The sequence below is a fragment of the Erigeron canadensis genome, chromosome 9 (assembly GCF_010389155.1).
Source record: "Erigeron canadensis isolate Cc75 chromosome 9, C_canadensis_v1, whole genome shotgun sequence".
Classification (NCBI taxonomy): Eukaryota; Viridiplantae; Streptophyta; class Magnoliopsida; order Asterales; family Asteraceae; genus Erigeron; species Erigeron canadensis.
This window is the reverse complement of record NC_057769.1, coordinates 24,935,935-24,953,430: the sequence shown is the minus strand read 5'-3', so window position 1 is coordinate 24,953,430 and position 17,496 is coordinate 24,935,935. Positions and strand designations below refer to the sequence as shown.

The 17,496-nt window shown below is 31.1% G+C and overlaps 1 protein-coding gene across 1 annotated transcript; it reads left to right on the top strand.

Annotated features, from left to right (window-relative positions):
- The first annotated feature begins 4,515 nt into the window (after positions 1–4,515).
- LOC122581798 (two-pore potassium channel 3-like) lies at positions 4,516–9,721 on the top strand. Its single transcript, XM_043754078.1, has 2 exons — positions 4,516–5,820; positions 9,247–9,721. Exons 1-2 carry the CDS (start codon positions 4,721–4,723, stop codon positions 9,416–9,418), a joined length of 1,272 nt encoding a protein of 423 aa, XP_043610013.1. The 5' UTR covers positions 4,516–4,720; the 3' UTR covers positions 9,419–9,721.
- The last annotated feature ends 7,775 nt before the right edge of the window (positions 9,722–17,496 follow it).

The window sequence follows — 17,496 nt, the reverse complement described above, 5'->3', positions numbered from 1 at the left end:
ATGGTGGAAGATAATCAAAAGCTTAAAGTAAGTTGCTTATAACTCAAGTTTCACTCTACTTTCCAAGCTGAACGAAGATTAAGTCCAAACTGATATTAGTTAAGCTTTGAATGAACTTTGATGGTGATTCTGACTTGATTTCACAGCCATAATTTATGTTGCTTGTCGCGTTTGATTTTCTGTTGGGTCATGAGAAAGAAAGTTGCCAAGTTTTTTTGTTGTTTGATTTGTGGGCTGGGCTAAAAGAAGAAACAAGGCAGCGTTCCATCTGTAGAAACTTTCAAAGTTTCAATAGAATGGTGAGATATGAAAATTGAGTCGGCTAGAAGAGGTCACGTGGACATTAAGTCAACTGTCAACAAACACTATAAATATATCACTAGTTATAGACCGTGTAAAATGATTATGGATAAATATTTTATAAAGTAAACTTTATTAATGATAGTTTAACATAGAAAAAGCATTTTTCAAATGCCTTTAAACATTAGTAAATGATAAAGTACGTATAAGCAATTTTTTCAACTTTCTCCATCAATTTCTTCTTATTCTTCACATTTTTACCATTATTATTGACATAACATCAATTGTCATCAAACACTTATACAGCAACAATGAAATTATTTAGTGAACATTTATTAAACACTTCAAATCCATATGTACACATATTCTTATAGTTGTAATGTTTATAATTCATATAGAATTTATCAGAGTAATATTTTCTTTTACTGAGTATTAAAAAGAGATTCAAAAGTTTATATACATCATACAACTAGGCTATAGGCTATAACTAAGCTAACGAAAATTACATGAATAACACTCTACGTACAATTATATTGTTTTAAGAAATGATTTTTTTTTCATCAAACACCTATTATGTATATGATATTTAATATTAAAAAATAAAGATGTTATTGTTTTTATCCCACACCTATTATCTACAAATCTAGAAAGCAATTCATCAGACCTTCAACATACAAACGCAACCTAAACATCAGCCATTGAATCCACGATGGCTCGAATTCAACCTGACGACATCATTTTTAGTTCAACCGCACTCGCAATAGTCGGACGAGTTGAGTGACAAGGAATTGAACTCGGCATGGATATCTACCATGGCTAAAATCCAAAACGGACTAATTAGGCCATGTGTTCCACATCTGGACGTCAGACCCAAAGAATACGAGACTGATCCTGGTGAGGAATATGCAAACGAAGTTGAATCGACATCGGATGATAATCACTATGAATATCAACGTCGTAATAACGGTGACTGACATTACGTCTACCGATTCCACTTATGGTTGACATTAGGTTATTTTATGTAATGTTTTAATTTTATGTAATGTTTTAGTTTAATGTTATGTTTTAGTTTTGTGTAATGTTTTAATTTTATGTAATGTTTTAGTTTTATGCCATGTTTTAATTTTATGTGTCTTTAAAAATATAGGAAGTCAAAGTCAAAATCGCTAAGAGTTTCGAGTTGCGATTTTACCATTTTTTATTATGATTTGCAAGTTTCTTATTGCGATTTTGTTAGCTATTTTGTGATAATAAATCGAATGAATTAAATGGATTATTACAGTGAAGTTTCCAATAATTACGAATCGCCCCACCCTTATGTATAATAAGTTTGTGATTTATTATTTTTGTTTTTTACTAAGTATATTGTATGAATAATTAAAGAGAAATTATTTCACCTAATAGAAAATAACATAAGTACAAGTTTTGAACCTTACATAAAACACATGGTATAATTTCATTTGATGGTTCTATTTTTACTAAAAAGGATAAAGTAATAAGGATTAATTGACTAGATAAACAATTTTATAGGAGTCTAAATCTAGATATATACTTTTTCATTTGACTATTTAGGTAAATTTTATATTTTTTAATTAACAAAAAAGTTTTTTTTTTTGGAATGAATTTTTATTAAAAACATATATAAAAATAATTTAAAAATTAAAAATTAAAAAAAAAAACACTAGAGAAAAAAATTAAAAAAAAATAGTTCTTATAATTTTTACATTTATTTTAGTTTCCACGTTAATTCTATACTACGCTTCAAAATTTTACTAGTTATTAGTTATTACCGTTTTTCATTTTTTCCTTAGAGTGTTTATAATGGTCACCGGGTGGATGGCAATGAAGCCTCACCACCCCGGTGTGGTGAGGTGGTCCATTACAAATATGGGATCGTTTCGATGTGAAGATACCAACGTCTTTTGAAGGACGACGGGGAGAATGTGGGATAGATGATCTTTGCTCTTTTTTGTTTTGTCTTTTAGTAATGCATAGATATTCAACCATTCCCTATTATTTTGTTTAGGCCTGCGTTCCTCTCCTTTATTTTTAATTTTTTTAATGTAATCCATAAGTTTTTCACTTCTCATCTTTTTATTGTTTCATATTTTTTTATTTTAAATATTTTGAATATATACTATGGAAAATAAGATATATATTCATTGGATTGACATGAGAGTTTAAGGGCAGACGGAATGGGAGCGGGTTCATGCATGAGTTGGCCCATCCCTTCGAAGCATACCATCACCGGTCACGCGGGCTGGGAGAGGGCTGGGATTGAGCGGGTTATAAGCCAGCCGCGGGTTGGAGTTTTGAAGGAGACATATGACCGTTGAACGGTGAAAAAAAAAGGTGGGGCCCAACGAGTAAATATTGTCCATTCCACAAAAATTAAAAAAAAAGAACAAGAAAAACAATTACTTGGCTGGCTGAAGACGAAGCACAATAGGGAAGGAAAAAGGATGAGCAAAAATGAATGAGGAAGAGTAAATGTAACTTTGTGGGGTACATATATAGATAAGGTATGTTTTTTTTCCCTTTTTTATTACTATCATAATTATTTTAGTATAACTATTTTATTTTATTTCTTTAAATAAAAATAAGTTTAAATGATGCTTAATATAATTGTATATAATAATTAATTGTTTGATTAAATTAAATGAAAAAGAAAATAAAAAATTTTGGAAAAGTTGAGAAAGTGATGAATGCCTAAAAAATAAGTTGTGAGGGTTGAAAAGGTAAAATGAGTTGGAGAGATGTGATTGGTGGGATTTGGAAGGGTTGGGAAAAATCACTACATACCACACCAAGGTGATAGTGCCATGTCATCACTCCACCATAACCACACCACAACCACACAACTTCCATAACAATAACCCTAAGGGCACGTTTGGTAGGGAGAAATTAAAAGAAATGAAATGAATCAGAGAAATTAAATTGAGAAAAATGAATTTAACTGAGAAATTCAGTGATTTCCTTTGTTTGATACTGATAGAGAAATTGATCTGAGAATTAAAAAAAAATCATTTTTTTTATGTTTGGTAAAAAGATAAACAATTAGACAGACATAAACAATAACATAAACTTTTTTATTATTAACAAAAAGATACATTAATTTAAATGTTAAAAAAAAGTGAAGTATAGACAATTATACATACAGTAATGAACATTAGTAACATTATCAAATATTCGAACACCATCCTCTCTTTATCCATTCACTCCTTTTTTCATTTCCAAAGCCTATACTACGAGTAATACACAAAACTTTACGGTACTCTCCGTCTTCACCAATGCCCACTTTCATCACTCCACAAATTCCATCAACAAAATGCACAACTAAGCCCCTTTTCCGGTGCTCTTCATCGTCACCATCAATTTTACCACCGTATCACCGCCATTAATCCACCCGGTGAAGAAGAAGATGCAGATGACGACGGTGATGTTGACCTCATTCACGGCGACAACTACAATTCTACCTCCCCCGGCAGTCCGGCGTTGCCACATATATGACTATTGTCGTCCCCGACACCATCGGTAAATAGATGGGGTTAGTGTTCGATATATGTTTTTTGGGTGATGAAGATGTATATCGGCTTTTTATGTCCTTGTTCAAAATAGGAAAAAAGAATGGAGAAATAGATCTCTCCGTGTTCAATTTTTACAGCTAAAAAGGAGGAGAAAATGATTTCCTTACAAAAAGTAAAGAAATGAGTTTAGTGTAAATCAATTTCTCAAATAGTTTCATTTCTCCGTATTATAATTTCTCCCTTATTTCTTTGTTGTATCAAACAAAGCAAATTACATCATTTCCATTTCTTCTACTTGAATTCCCTCTACTAAACATGCCCTAAAAACTATACTCCATAATATTAGAACAAACAAAAATAAAAAATTAACCCCACGCACATACCCCACTTCCCTAGTAAATTAAAAACCTTTATGATGTTATTTAAATGAAGTTTTCATCTTAGTTACTTAAATTAGTTATGTTTTTGCATCAATATAAAAAATATAAAAATATAGTATGATGTAGTTATTATTATGAATCTGGTGTGGTTGCTGAGTAATGTTGTGTGATATTGTGTAATGCTGAAATGGGGTTGATATCTCCATCACGTGATGTGGTGGTATAAACCACTACTAACACTCTTACACGTGGTAAAAATCCCGTGAACTGCTGAAAAAAGCCCAAGACCTCACTTTTCAATTCTTTGTATTCTTGACTTCTTCTCCCCCTCTTTCTATCAATCACGTATTTCTTTCAACTTCATTAAAAAATTTAAATCCCTTTAACATCAGCATCCACCACCAGCTCAACACCGGATCTTCACCGATTTAACCGTTAAATCCATATCTTCTCCCAAACCCTAAATCACTTCATCATAACACAAGTATACTATACTAAAATCGTTAAAAAAAAATGGATAGAGAGCCGTTAATTCCACCGAGCAACACACCAAGAACACCGCCGTCACTTTGTCCGTTACCCGAAAACGACGAAATCTCAATTCCGTTATCTTTAACCCCATCTGAACTTAAAGACATGTTAATTTTCGGTTCCCCAAGAGAACCCACTTCCTCAATCATAGATGCCTTGGCGGCTAACCACCAATTTGGACCCGACCCGAATAAAGAACCCCTGTCTTGGCTATCCGACCCGAATTACTCATGTAAGACTACTAACTTACATAGGTCCAAAACTGCCCCTGCTATGGCTGCTATTAATGATTTAGAACGCCCTTGTAAAGACGGCTCAAAACCGCCTCAGTCGAGTAGTTTTACGATTGTTCGACAAGCGGTTTTGTTGTTGTTTTTGTATTTGTCATTAGGGGTTAGTATATATTGGTATAATAGAGAACATTTCGTTGCGGATGAAACCCATGTTGTTGTTGATGCCCTGTACTTTTGTATCGTTACTATGTGTACTATAGGTTACGGTGATATAACGCCGAATAATTACGTTACTAAGTTGTTTTCCGTTTTATTTGTTTTGGTCGGGTTTGGGTTTATAGATATTTTGCTTAGTGGGATGGTTACGTATGTTTTAGATTTACAAGAAAATCATTTGTTGAGGTCGTTAAAGAATAACGTAAACGGAGTCTTGGAGACGGATAATCAACATCATCATCATCCGTCGTATATTATTGATGTGAAAAAAGGGAGAATGAGGATACGGATGAAAGTTGCGTTAGCGTTAGGCGTTGTGGTTCTTTGTATTGGGGTTGGTGTTGGGGTTATGCATTTTGTCGAGAGGTTAAGTTGGTTGGATTCGTTTTATCTTTCCGTTATGTCTGTTACTACTGTTGGATATGGTGACCATGCTTTTAGTTCAATGGGGGGTCGGATTTTTGCTTCCATTTGGTTGCTTGTGTCGACCCTGGCTGTCGCTCGTGCTTTTCTTTACTTGGCTGAGGCTCGAGTGGATAAACGCCACAGGAGGATGGCTAAATGGGTTCTTGATCAGGGTTTGACCGTTTCTCAGTTTCTTGCCGCTGATATTGATAACAATGGCTACGTCACGTAAGTTATTCGTTTTTTATATTTAGTATCATCATTTATCTCTTCCATGGTTTGCTGATATCTGATCGAGTCCTTAGTTAAGTAAAGACCAAGTTATATATATCATGCTGGTCACATATCAATTATAAGGCACACATAAAACCTGTAGAACAATAGTAAATGTGGTTTAACAATAGCTGGTGCCCGTCTGTCCAATAACTACTGTATACTCTATCTTTTAATTGGTTAAATTGTGTGTTTGATGTGCATTTTGAAACTAATTATTGTACCTCTATATTGGTTAATCATAAAGTAGTGTGTCTCAACAAATCAAAGCTAAATATGTTGAGTTCCATGCTGAGCATTTTGAAGTACTTGTTTGTTAATGGCCGCCTAATTTTTGGGTGAGAGGGCAGAATTTTGCCCTGGTTAGCTTTATTATATACCCAAAAAACAACACTACTACAAAATGAAGGTAAAGTGTTGCATTAAGCCATAAAAATGTTGCATTCCTTAAATCTCGGCGGTGTCCATTCACACTCAATCCTTACCGATTCCATTGAATACATGTCCTCAATTAAACTTAGGATAGCTACAACCACTTCTTTACACAACTAATTTTAAGCATCAACCTATATCCAAGCTTGAGCATAACTGTGCCTACCTCATGAGTGAACACACATATTGCTTGTATAAGAATCTAACGTAACCGGCTGTCCAATTTAGTTGCTAAGCCTATCTTCAGTAAATGCAGCCAAAGGAACTTCATGCATCTCAACCCAAACCGACACCTTAGGAAATTATTTTTTAGCCAAAATCGAATTTGGAGACCATATGCTTAGAAGAATGAAAACAGACCTGATAAGCCATGGATCACGCTCTAACACCATATCAGAAAATACTTTATAAGATAAAACTATAAAGTGGATTATTAAACCTTGTTTACCTCCTCTACCGAAGCACAGGGGATTACCACATCTGCACCAACCACAAAATTCTTACTCGTATTACTTTATTAGATAATTCCCTAAAGTTAAACTTTCGAACCTTAGTAACATTATTTATAGCAGATGCATAGGAAGGCTTCTATTGTTTATTTTCATTCTGATTTTCACCATTAATCACTGACTTATCACCCCCATTCTCCTTTTCCCCCACATCATTATCCACCTTTCCATTCAGCTTCACTTCTTGCACCGGATTAGACTGAGGCGTGGAGACCTTCAACGAAAGTGCAACATCATCCTTAGCACTCTCTTTTGTAAAAACAGAAGAATAACAGAATTAGGGTTTACCCCAGCATTAAAGTTTTCCCTCTCTTGCCGTTTCAAAACTCTAACTGGTTTAACTGGTTCTGCTTGCATACCTCTCAATTTAGCAAAACGATTATGTAGAATTTCAGTATTAGAATCAGAACCAGCTCCCTTCATTCACCAATCACACCCATGCACCAACACACCTTCAAAAGGACGAACAAAAATAACATATAGACTTGAAAAAATGTACCAAATAAAATCCTAAAAGCTCTAGAACCCTAGAAATCAAAAGCAGCCCCTTGATCGATTAATAAACAGAATTAGTCAAGAATAGTAATGACGAGTTGGCTATCCGACAGATTCCACCTGCTAATAAAATAGAAACAGCAATACGAATAAAAAGGGAGACACAAAAAAAAAAACTCTAGACGACTTAACAATACTGAAAAAACACAAAAACAAGTGCAAGGAGAACAAAACATAATCAGATTATACTCATAATCATGTTAAACAGAATCATCAAAGTTGAAAAAGGCTGGACAAGAAGACACAAAATCGCCATATCTAGAGAGAGGGAGCGGCTGGAGTTATTCAATTTATCATTTATCTTCTCAACCAAAATGCCTACTAACTCATTTGATTTCATATTATCTATTAATCATTTGACCACCTATTAAGGTGTTTATATATTACCAATTGATCATTGAACTTAATTTGCTTTGATAATCAAGATTATTATATGTAAGTGAAATATATAGTAAAATGATGAATGTCCAAGCATTGAAGAGAAATTGGAGGATTGACAATTAGAGTACCATCTATACCATCTTATAAAACAAACTAGCCACCCATTTTAAGTAAATTAAGCACTTTTTAAAATATTCCTAAAATACCCTTAATCACTACTTACACATCAAAAACACAATCATGTCTCTCTTTCTCACACATACACACACATCAACACCACCACCGTCCATTATCACCGTCGGCTGCCACCCCACCGCCGCCACCACCATCATTACATCGTCACCACCGCTATCACCCCGCTATCGCCGCACTCCACCACGACCCGTCACTGCCACCACCATCATCACCATTACACCGCCGCATTCGCGCGGGTACCCTTCTAGTTTTATATAACTAGTTATCGCGGAACAGCATGCCGTGGTGAATATGTACCCGGGCCCTGTATAGTCCTCCCAAATCTGTAGGGATTAGGATTGAGGTATTGTACCGGCATCATATGGCTCATACGGGGTGAGTCAATGTGTATCCAATTGTGGTACCGTGACTAATGTTGGCGCCATTACCCTATGTTTTTTACAATATTTGGAATGCACGAGTTTTTAGACCATCTTGTTGTGCATATAGTTTTGTTAGTCGTCCTGTAGTTATTGTTAAACAAAAGGGCTTGGATAAATAGTTAATTACTGTTTGAATGTAGTATTTCGTACTCTCTTAATTCATAAGGGATTGATAAAGCGATGAATAGAACCCCAAAAATATACATTAATTATCTATGAGAACTATCTCCTAATCTGGCATGAGCAGGGTTGGGTACACCTCCTTGGATACTCAATATGTGTATATTCTACCAATGCACACGTGATTACGTGATTATGCTAGTGCTTAAGCTTTCTTCTTCGATATAAGAATAACATGATAACTTGAAATTGCTTCCTCATTTTTCATAATGGAAGTTGCATAACAACAAAGAAAACACAATCCCTCACAACTATTACACTCTGAAATCTGTATGTAAAATAATCATGAGGGTAACACCCATATGCGCAAGTACCGATAAATTTTTAGGTATTAATTTGTTACATCTGGTACATAGTTACTTACTACATCCTTGTACCTAACAGATCAAACACCCTTAATTCTGTGTGTTATCAACATATTTATCTGTCTTTCTATAGTCTTCTTTTTGGGATGGAAGTATCATGGGTTGTATATATGATTTTAATGATGATATCTGATGAATCATGTGATGTGACATTGGCTGTTGATTAATTTGACACAAATCATGTGATCACATGTTTATAGGCACTGCCATTATGATTAATTAATCAATGTGTGGAATAATATTAGTACATCATGGTTTTGTCAAGTTGTAACTCAGAATCTTTTATTTAGTGAATTATTGTGATGCTTCCTTGTTATGACGGTTCTTTTTCTAATGTTTCAGCAAGTCAGAGTTTGTGATATACAAGCTAAAGGCGATGGGAAAGATCTCAGAGAAAGACATATTACAGATATGCAAAATTTTTGATCGTCTGGATGCACAAAACCTTGGAAAGATCACGTTGGGTGACCTTATGGAAAGCCACAATAACAAACACGATCATGTGAAATTGTAAAAGGTGAAAGGTGTCTGGGCCTGATGAGGTCTGCTGGTGGATCTTAAGAGCTGTACATAAGGGAAGCCTGGGACGAGGTTCTTTATATATCTCTTTAGTTTTGGCGCCGTTACTTCCTTTTTTTTATTAACATTGTAATATATCAAGTATTGATTCTTATGCAGACATGTACGTAGCAAGTAGATGCAAAAAGCATAAGATGTCGGTCTTTATGCTTTGATTGTTAGCAACTGAAAGTACTGTAAAAGTTACTTAAAGATTAAAGTATGAAGCTATGGTTACATTGAAATGTTTACTATTAAACATGGTATATTTTTGAATATCGTTTTTGGTCTGGAAATTATTAATAAATTTTCCTTCCAGAATGGCATGTTTGTCTATACTTATAAAACAAACTTACTCTTTGTTTTAAGCCATTCAGACTCTAAAAAGTCTAAACACTTATCCATTATATCAACCAAATAATTCACGCTCTTTCACTCGATCATCTCCGTCAGCCCAACACCATGCCGCCACCAATCGTCTCCATAAACATTTGTTTGGGTGTTGGAACTGCAACAAACCTCAAATCGTTGGGTGGTGGAACTACAACAAATCTTCTTCAACAAATTGATTTATCAAATCGATTTTCTATCTCTTTTCCTAACTTTTTGTGTATGTGGATTTCTTTTTAAAATTTCTTTAATTCGTTAGGTCGGTGGTTTCTTACAGCGGCAACCACCTCTGGCCAGATCCGTTGTGTCCAACTTCAAAAATCTAGCTTCAAATTTGGTCACTGGAACTTCTTTTTTTCTTTTTGTAAAGCTACTTTCGATTCAGACGTGCTAGAAGCAACAAACAATTTGCTGGACCTCCAACCTCCTCCTTATGGAAAATACCTTGAGAAGAGAACCCAAGACTCGAACCCGAAACCTTGGAAAAAACTCACCTCCGGGGTCCACAATGGATTTAGAAGATATCCATTACCAACTCACCTATATGCATTTTTTGATTACTTGTAAAAAATAAAAATTAAAAAAAAAGGTAATGGGTGGGAACCCTCTGGTCCCATGTACCGTCTTGGTACCCAAAGTGCGCACCGCATAGAACTCATGCTCAGTGACTCATCACTCTCACACATGAGCCACTAAATATACTTTCTTCTCTTGCCTTTGACAAGAATTGAATCTTTGACTTGCAGCCTTCATCTGTGGGCCCATGTAATCACATGCAAAATAATTAAGTGAGTTGTATGCTTTCTTTACAACGGGTATGTTTTGGGCCACTTTCGACTGGCTACTAATTACCTTTTGTAATAAAGGAGTAGGATGTGAATAGTAACTTTTTGCCCTCTTCTGCGTTTTTTTTATATATATAATGTGTTTAGCAATTATAATTCAAGAAACTGAAATGGTTGAGTGGTTGAGTCCTTAGGTACTTCTTTCTTTTTGTGTCTTAATTTTTGCTTTTTTGACAACTCCCCCCCCCCCCCCCCCCCCCCCTCTCTTCTCTTCTCTTTTCCCTTTGTCTCTCCAGCCCCTTCTATTTTCTTTTTGAATTTTTCTATCCCCTCAACTATATATAAATTTGGTTTTATATAAATAAACCCCAACTTTTTTGGGTTTTTGATTCTAAATTTTTTATTTTTTTATACCATTTTTGTTTTAGACTTTTGTTTTTATTTTAATATTAGGTTTTCTTTTACCATTTTTTTAATATTTTGAACCAATTTTGTTTTTTTAAAGGTTTTTTGTTATTGTTATAACTTTTGTAATTTTTTTTTTGTAACATTTTGTTTTTGAACATATACTTTATGACTTCTTTGTATTTTTATAATTTTTTCTTTGACTATTTTTTAAACTTTTTGAATTCTTTTTAACCGCCACTGTCAAAAACATCCGGCTAGATACCACTACACGCTTCAAACAATGTGAACCACCTAGTTTAGTTATATTATATCTATAAGGCAAGAAACAACTATACACTTCATATTTTCGCCTTTTTTTATTCAAATAGACTTCTACCAATATATATATATATATATATATATAATAAGGTCCTAAATTCATTTTTATAGAAACCATTGGATGGATTCCAACTTTAATTTAGAATCATTAGATCAAATTTAATTATTTTATCTTTTATAAATGACAATATTAATATTTATACTTCATATAATTAGACAAAAAATCCCCTTCCAAATCATGTACGATAAATAATAATAATAATAATAATAATAATAATAATAATAATAATAATAATAATAATAATAAATATCGACTTCATCAAAATTTTAGTATATTTTTAGGGTAAATTACAAAAATCATACCTGAAGTTTGTTCGAATCTACACTGGTCATACCTATAATTTAAAAATTACGCGAGACATACCCAACATTGTCAAAAACTTACACTGACCATACCTATCGCTGACGGTCGTCTATTTGACCGTTAAGTCAAGTCACGTGCCGTGCATGTGAGGTATCAAAATCGTAATTTCTAGTATACTTCAGGTATCATTTGTGTAATTTACCCTAATAAAAAATTATTAAGAATTTTAGAGTTTTATTTATACTTCAATTATTGAGTTGGGTAGATATGAAAAAGAGAAAAAAAGAAAATAATTTGATTATAAAAAAAGGTTTTTTTTAATGAAAAATGCAATTAGTATTATATATATCATTATTATTTTGTATAGTGAATATAACAAGATTGATAACCATAAAACCACTAAAGTTTTACTTTTATATTATTATTATTATTATTTTATTTGTTATGATTTATTCTTTTTGATAGAAACCTATATATAAAAAGATACAATTTTTTTTTTTAGAAAAAACAATATAACTTTTTCATATGGTTTTGTCATCCCTTAAAATTAGAGGGGTAAAGCAAAGTTGAAGACTCGTTACGGTTTTAAAATATTTCTCAAATTAGCAATCTGTAGCATTTTGGGTTTGGAGTTCCACTATAAAACATGTTTTTTGTTTTGTGCATCCATCTTGGATGCATATTCTTTAAAATGATGCATCCAATAAAAAACGTGATTTTTTAGATTTTGACGGATCAATGTGTTGTTAAACACTTAAATATTGATAATTAGTAATGCACTATGTTAGTTTTATGGACTTTTAATGCATCAAAATGATGTATTTAAGTGTTCTTACCGTTCTTATTTTAAGAGTGTTCTTACCAGAGTGTTACCATATATATATGAATTTAATATAGAATATCTACCCACTTTAATAATTGAAATATAAATATAAATATCTTAATTTTTTTTTATTAGAGTAAATTACACAGATGATACCTGAAGTATACGCGAAATTACGATTTTAATACCTCACATGCAAAGCACGTGACTTGACTTAACGGTCAAATAGACGACCGTTAGCGATAGGTATGGTCAGTGTAAGTTTTTGACAACGATAGGTATGTCTCGCGTAATTTTTAAATTGTAGGTATGACCAGTGTAGTTTTAAACAAATCTTAAATATGATTTTTGTAATTTGCCCATATTTTTATTTAGAATCTAAAATCAAAAGATATAAATGAACCCTCCTTGTCCTTGTGATCCCAGCGGCAATAATCAACCACTTTTTCTTTGCATTTAGGCTTTTATATTTCTCTATCTACATGGTATTATTTATTTGTTATTTTATTATAGATATTCATCCTGCCAAACTGATTTTACTTTAATAAACATTTTAATCTATTTTTATGGGGTTAGATAAAATATATTTTTAAAATACAAAGTACATTTTTATTACACAAATATTTAATAAAAAATAAATAGAAATACACGGACTGGCTTTATATTTCTCTATCTACATGGTATTATTTATTTGTTATTTTATTATAGATTATAGAAGATTCATCCTACCCAACTCATTTTATTTTAATAAACATTTTAATCTATTTTATGGGGTTGCATAAAATATATTTTTAAAATATAAAGTACATTTTTAGTACACAAATATTTAATAAAAAATAAATAGAAATACACGGACTTTTGTTACATTAGATAGATTGTCAAAGGGATTAGTTTCCTCGAATGTAAGAAATTTTGAACGAATGTCTATAGTAGGAAATAACTAAAGTTGTGTGTATTGTATGTAAACAACTTTGAAATAATGTTTATTGTATGTAAGAATTTCGTTTCAACTAATTAAAATCTGACAAGTGGCACCTGTATATGGTTGACACGTATGTTTTCTTACATACAATAAGCATTTTTTCAAGTTGCTTACATACAATACACATAACTTTAGTTTTTTCCTACTATAGACATTCGGTCAAAGATAGTTACATTTCAGGAAACTAATCTCATTGTCAAATATGTAAACTTAAATGTAAAAAATTGAAGTTGAAAGTCTACAAAATGTAATAACCATAAATTAAGTATTTTGTGAGGCTAAAAAGTGTAAATAATTGATGGAAAATAAAAAAGTGTAAATTTGTGAGATTTTTTTTTTACAAATACTAATAAATATTAATATATTATGATAATGATTCATAAGCTTTTTAATTAAAATTGATTAACTAGCATTGTACCCGCACGATGCAACGACGGTATAGTAGTGACAACTGGTGGTGGTAACAACGACCGTGGTGGGGGTGTTGGTGGTGGGTGTAACTGTATAAGTAATTGATATAAAGGGGTAGTTGATAAAATTTAAAAGATAAGAGATTGAGAGTGTAAGTTAATTTATTATGGGTAAAATGATAATTTTATATCTAACACTTTAGTATATGATAATTATATAAGATAGCATAGATAATAGCATCCTCAAAGTTCAACTTTAATGATTGAGGAGTTCTAATTGGTTAATAAGTGGTTAGGTTAGTTGTTTTTAGTATATATATAAATATAAAGATAAAGATTATTCAATTAGATATATATTAGCTATTATTTTTTATTTATTATATTGAAATTATTGGTTAAAGTGCAATTAAAAAGTATAAATTGTTGATGTAAAATAAAAAAGTGTAAATTAAACTCAAAAATGAAAATAAAAATCAACTTGAAGAACTCGAAAATTATAATTGGTCGATAATTTATTCTAGCAATTTTCTTTTAGTATATTAAAAGAATGATAGAGATTACGACGAACTGCTAAACACAATCAGAAGTTCCAAGGTCATCAATTGAGACAGTATCACCAAATGACTATTTTTTTAGTTATTCTAAAATAGTTTATGCATTAAAATTTATATCCGCATCAAAAACTTGTAAATCGTCGACTTATATTCATTTGGAAATGCTGAATACAGCCTTAAGGGCTGTATTTAACGTGCATAAAAAACTTGTACCTTCTATATTAAAAGTCCGCCCCCTAATTTTTATGGTAATGTACAAACAATTTATGCACCTTAAACACAGGCCTAAGGGCTGTATTTAGCAAACCCCATATTCATTTCATGCAGTTAGCCTTTAAACTTTGATAAATTAAAAGTAACTAAAAAAGAGGATATATTTTATCTTATAAGATGAAAAAGAAAAATAAATGTCAAAAATAAGAAGAACAAAAAAAATAGAGAAAGACATCATGCGTGAGCATCCATAAAAAAAAAAATTATTCTTGTATGAATGTAATGTATTTTGCTCAAATTCATAAGTTTGAAAAGCTTTTTGTCATTGAAGTGAACTTTTTTTTTAACAAAAAAAAATTATACACACTTTTATATATTTTTCGACAAAATATTTTTTCAAAACCACCCATTGTAGTTGCTCTTGGAAATGATTTAGGCTTCTTACATATGATATTCGAAAAACTAAAAATTTAGAAGCAATTTTGTCCTTTTTTTTTCTTTAATATGAGAGATGTCTTTTTTATCATTTAGGTAGAAAATAGAAATAGCATCTCTACTTAGGTAGAGGTAAGGTCTGCCTACATCTTAACCTTCCTCATATACCATAAAGGTATTGGGGCGTAAGGCGACACTGGACAATTTTTTTTTTATGTTATCACGAAAATTAAAATATTCATCTCGCTTATTACGCGGGAAATATCATATAAAACAATAGCTAAAATGTAAGGCCAATTACTTGCAAATGGGTCGACTTGGATCTTAGGACTATATGTTTTATAGCTCATCAATCAAGTAGATAAATTAATTTTCTTCTTTTTTTTTTTGTTTTGAAGCATAACGGATTAAGCAGTCAAGCCTAACGCCAAAGCAAGTATCGCATGCCTCTAGATAAACAAAAAACTGAAAAAGTAAACTACGGAAAAAAAATTTAAGATTTTGATTGATATAACATCATATAAGAGCATCCACAATGATAACTTATCAAAAGCTTTTTTGTATAAAAATATGTAAGAGGTTTTTCTAAAAACACATTTATTCTCCAATGGTAAAATGCTTTCAAAAGCTCAAAGTTGTATATAATATAATTTTTTAGATGAGAGAGAAAATGAAAGACTTAATATCTACCAATATATATATATAACAAGGTGCTAAATTCTTTTATGGAGAAACAAGGACCGTTAGCTGAATTCAAACTTTTGATTACAACCCTTAGATTTAAATAATAGTACCATTACCAAATTTAATATTAAGTAAACACAACATTAGTCCATCTACTTTGGATAATTTACACTTTTTTGTGATCCATCACTAATTTACAGTTTCCACCATTAATATTTAATCACTAATATTAAGAAAACACAATATTAGTCCTTGTATTTGAAATAATTAAATTTTGTATATTTAATAAAACATAGGAAGCCATAGATCGATCGATCAATGTAATGTGTAAACGTAATGAACTTATATATATATACTCATGCATATATTAGTTTATATTGTAACCGTATTATTAAGTTATCAAATCGTTTACAATTATATTATATACATTAAAGGTCTTTTAGATTATCCGACTATTATTTAACTAATATAGATAACTATTAATTTATTAATAAAAGAAAAAGCATGTCATTCACTATATATACTAGATACTAGATTAAACTCGTATGTTGTGTGAGATAATTGAGAAGATAAATATAAAAACAATAATTGATAGTTACATTATTATTCATAGTTATGGTAATATAAAGTACTATCAGATTACGACCGATAAAAAAAAAATTATAGTTTATGAATATATTATATACGCCAAGTATAAAAGCAAGACTAATGAAACATAAATATTTAAATCATAAAAGTCTTTCTCATGATATATAATTATTAAATATAATATAATAAATAATTTTCAAAAAATAAACATAATATAATAAACAATCTTATTTGATAAAAGATAACTATCATTGAATTAATTAAAAAAAGTAGTATAATGTATATAATCTTTGTACTTATATATAAAATGGAAAATTAAATATTAATGATTAGGATTATGATTAATGATTATGATCAAAATTGATGATAAAGATTGTACATGGCAACATAGATATAACAATTTAAATGGAAAATATGGCACCTTATTAAAAATCTAATGTGACAAAAAAAACTAAAAATGTCACCTATGAAACTATCATCTCTTAGTTACATAGAGAGATTGAATACTTGATATATAATTATAAAAACATAATAAGTTTGAATTTTTTATTACAAGCCTTAAATTTTTTTATTAACTTAGTTTCATTTCGTACGCATATTTAAATTTCAGTGCAAGAACAATTACCATTTATATTTTGACAAAATATTACAAGAAAAAAAATTAAAAAAAGAGTTATAAAATACGGAAAAATACTTGAACAAAACACAAAAATGTGGAAGTTAGATTGTCTGATTTATTATTGGAAGTTAGATTATTCGAACAAAACACATAAAATAAATATGTTATTTTATTAAATAGATACATAATGTAGTTTAAGATTTATAATCGAGTATTTAATTTTATATAAATAAGAAGATAATATGTTTTTTGAAATTTCATTTAAATCACAGGGTAGATCGAAGGGAACCCTTTGATCCCGTGTACTGAATTGGTACCTACAAAACCTCAATGTTGAGTTTTTTTGCATCGATGATTAGCTATCATTATCAGTCTTATCTACGACAAGAATTGAACATGCGTCCCTCAAGACAACAGACTCTCAATGATGTCATGGTGGCCAACCCACCTAAATGAGTTGG

What these genes read in the sequence shown, in the direction of transcription:
- LOC122581798 (XM_043754078.1), top strand. Translation starts at nt 4,721, where the DNA reads ATGGATAGAGAGCCGTTAATTCCACCGAGCAACACACCAAGAACACCG. An exon ending in GATAACAATGGCTACGTCAC is followed by an intron (nt 5,821 to 9,246) that starts GTAAGTTATTCG and finishes CTAATGTTTCAG; the next exon opens with CAAGTCAGAGTTTGTGATAT.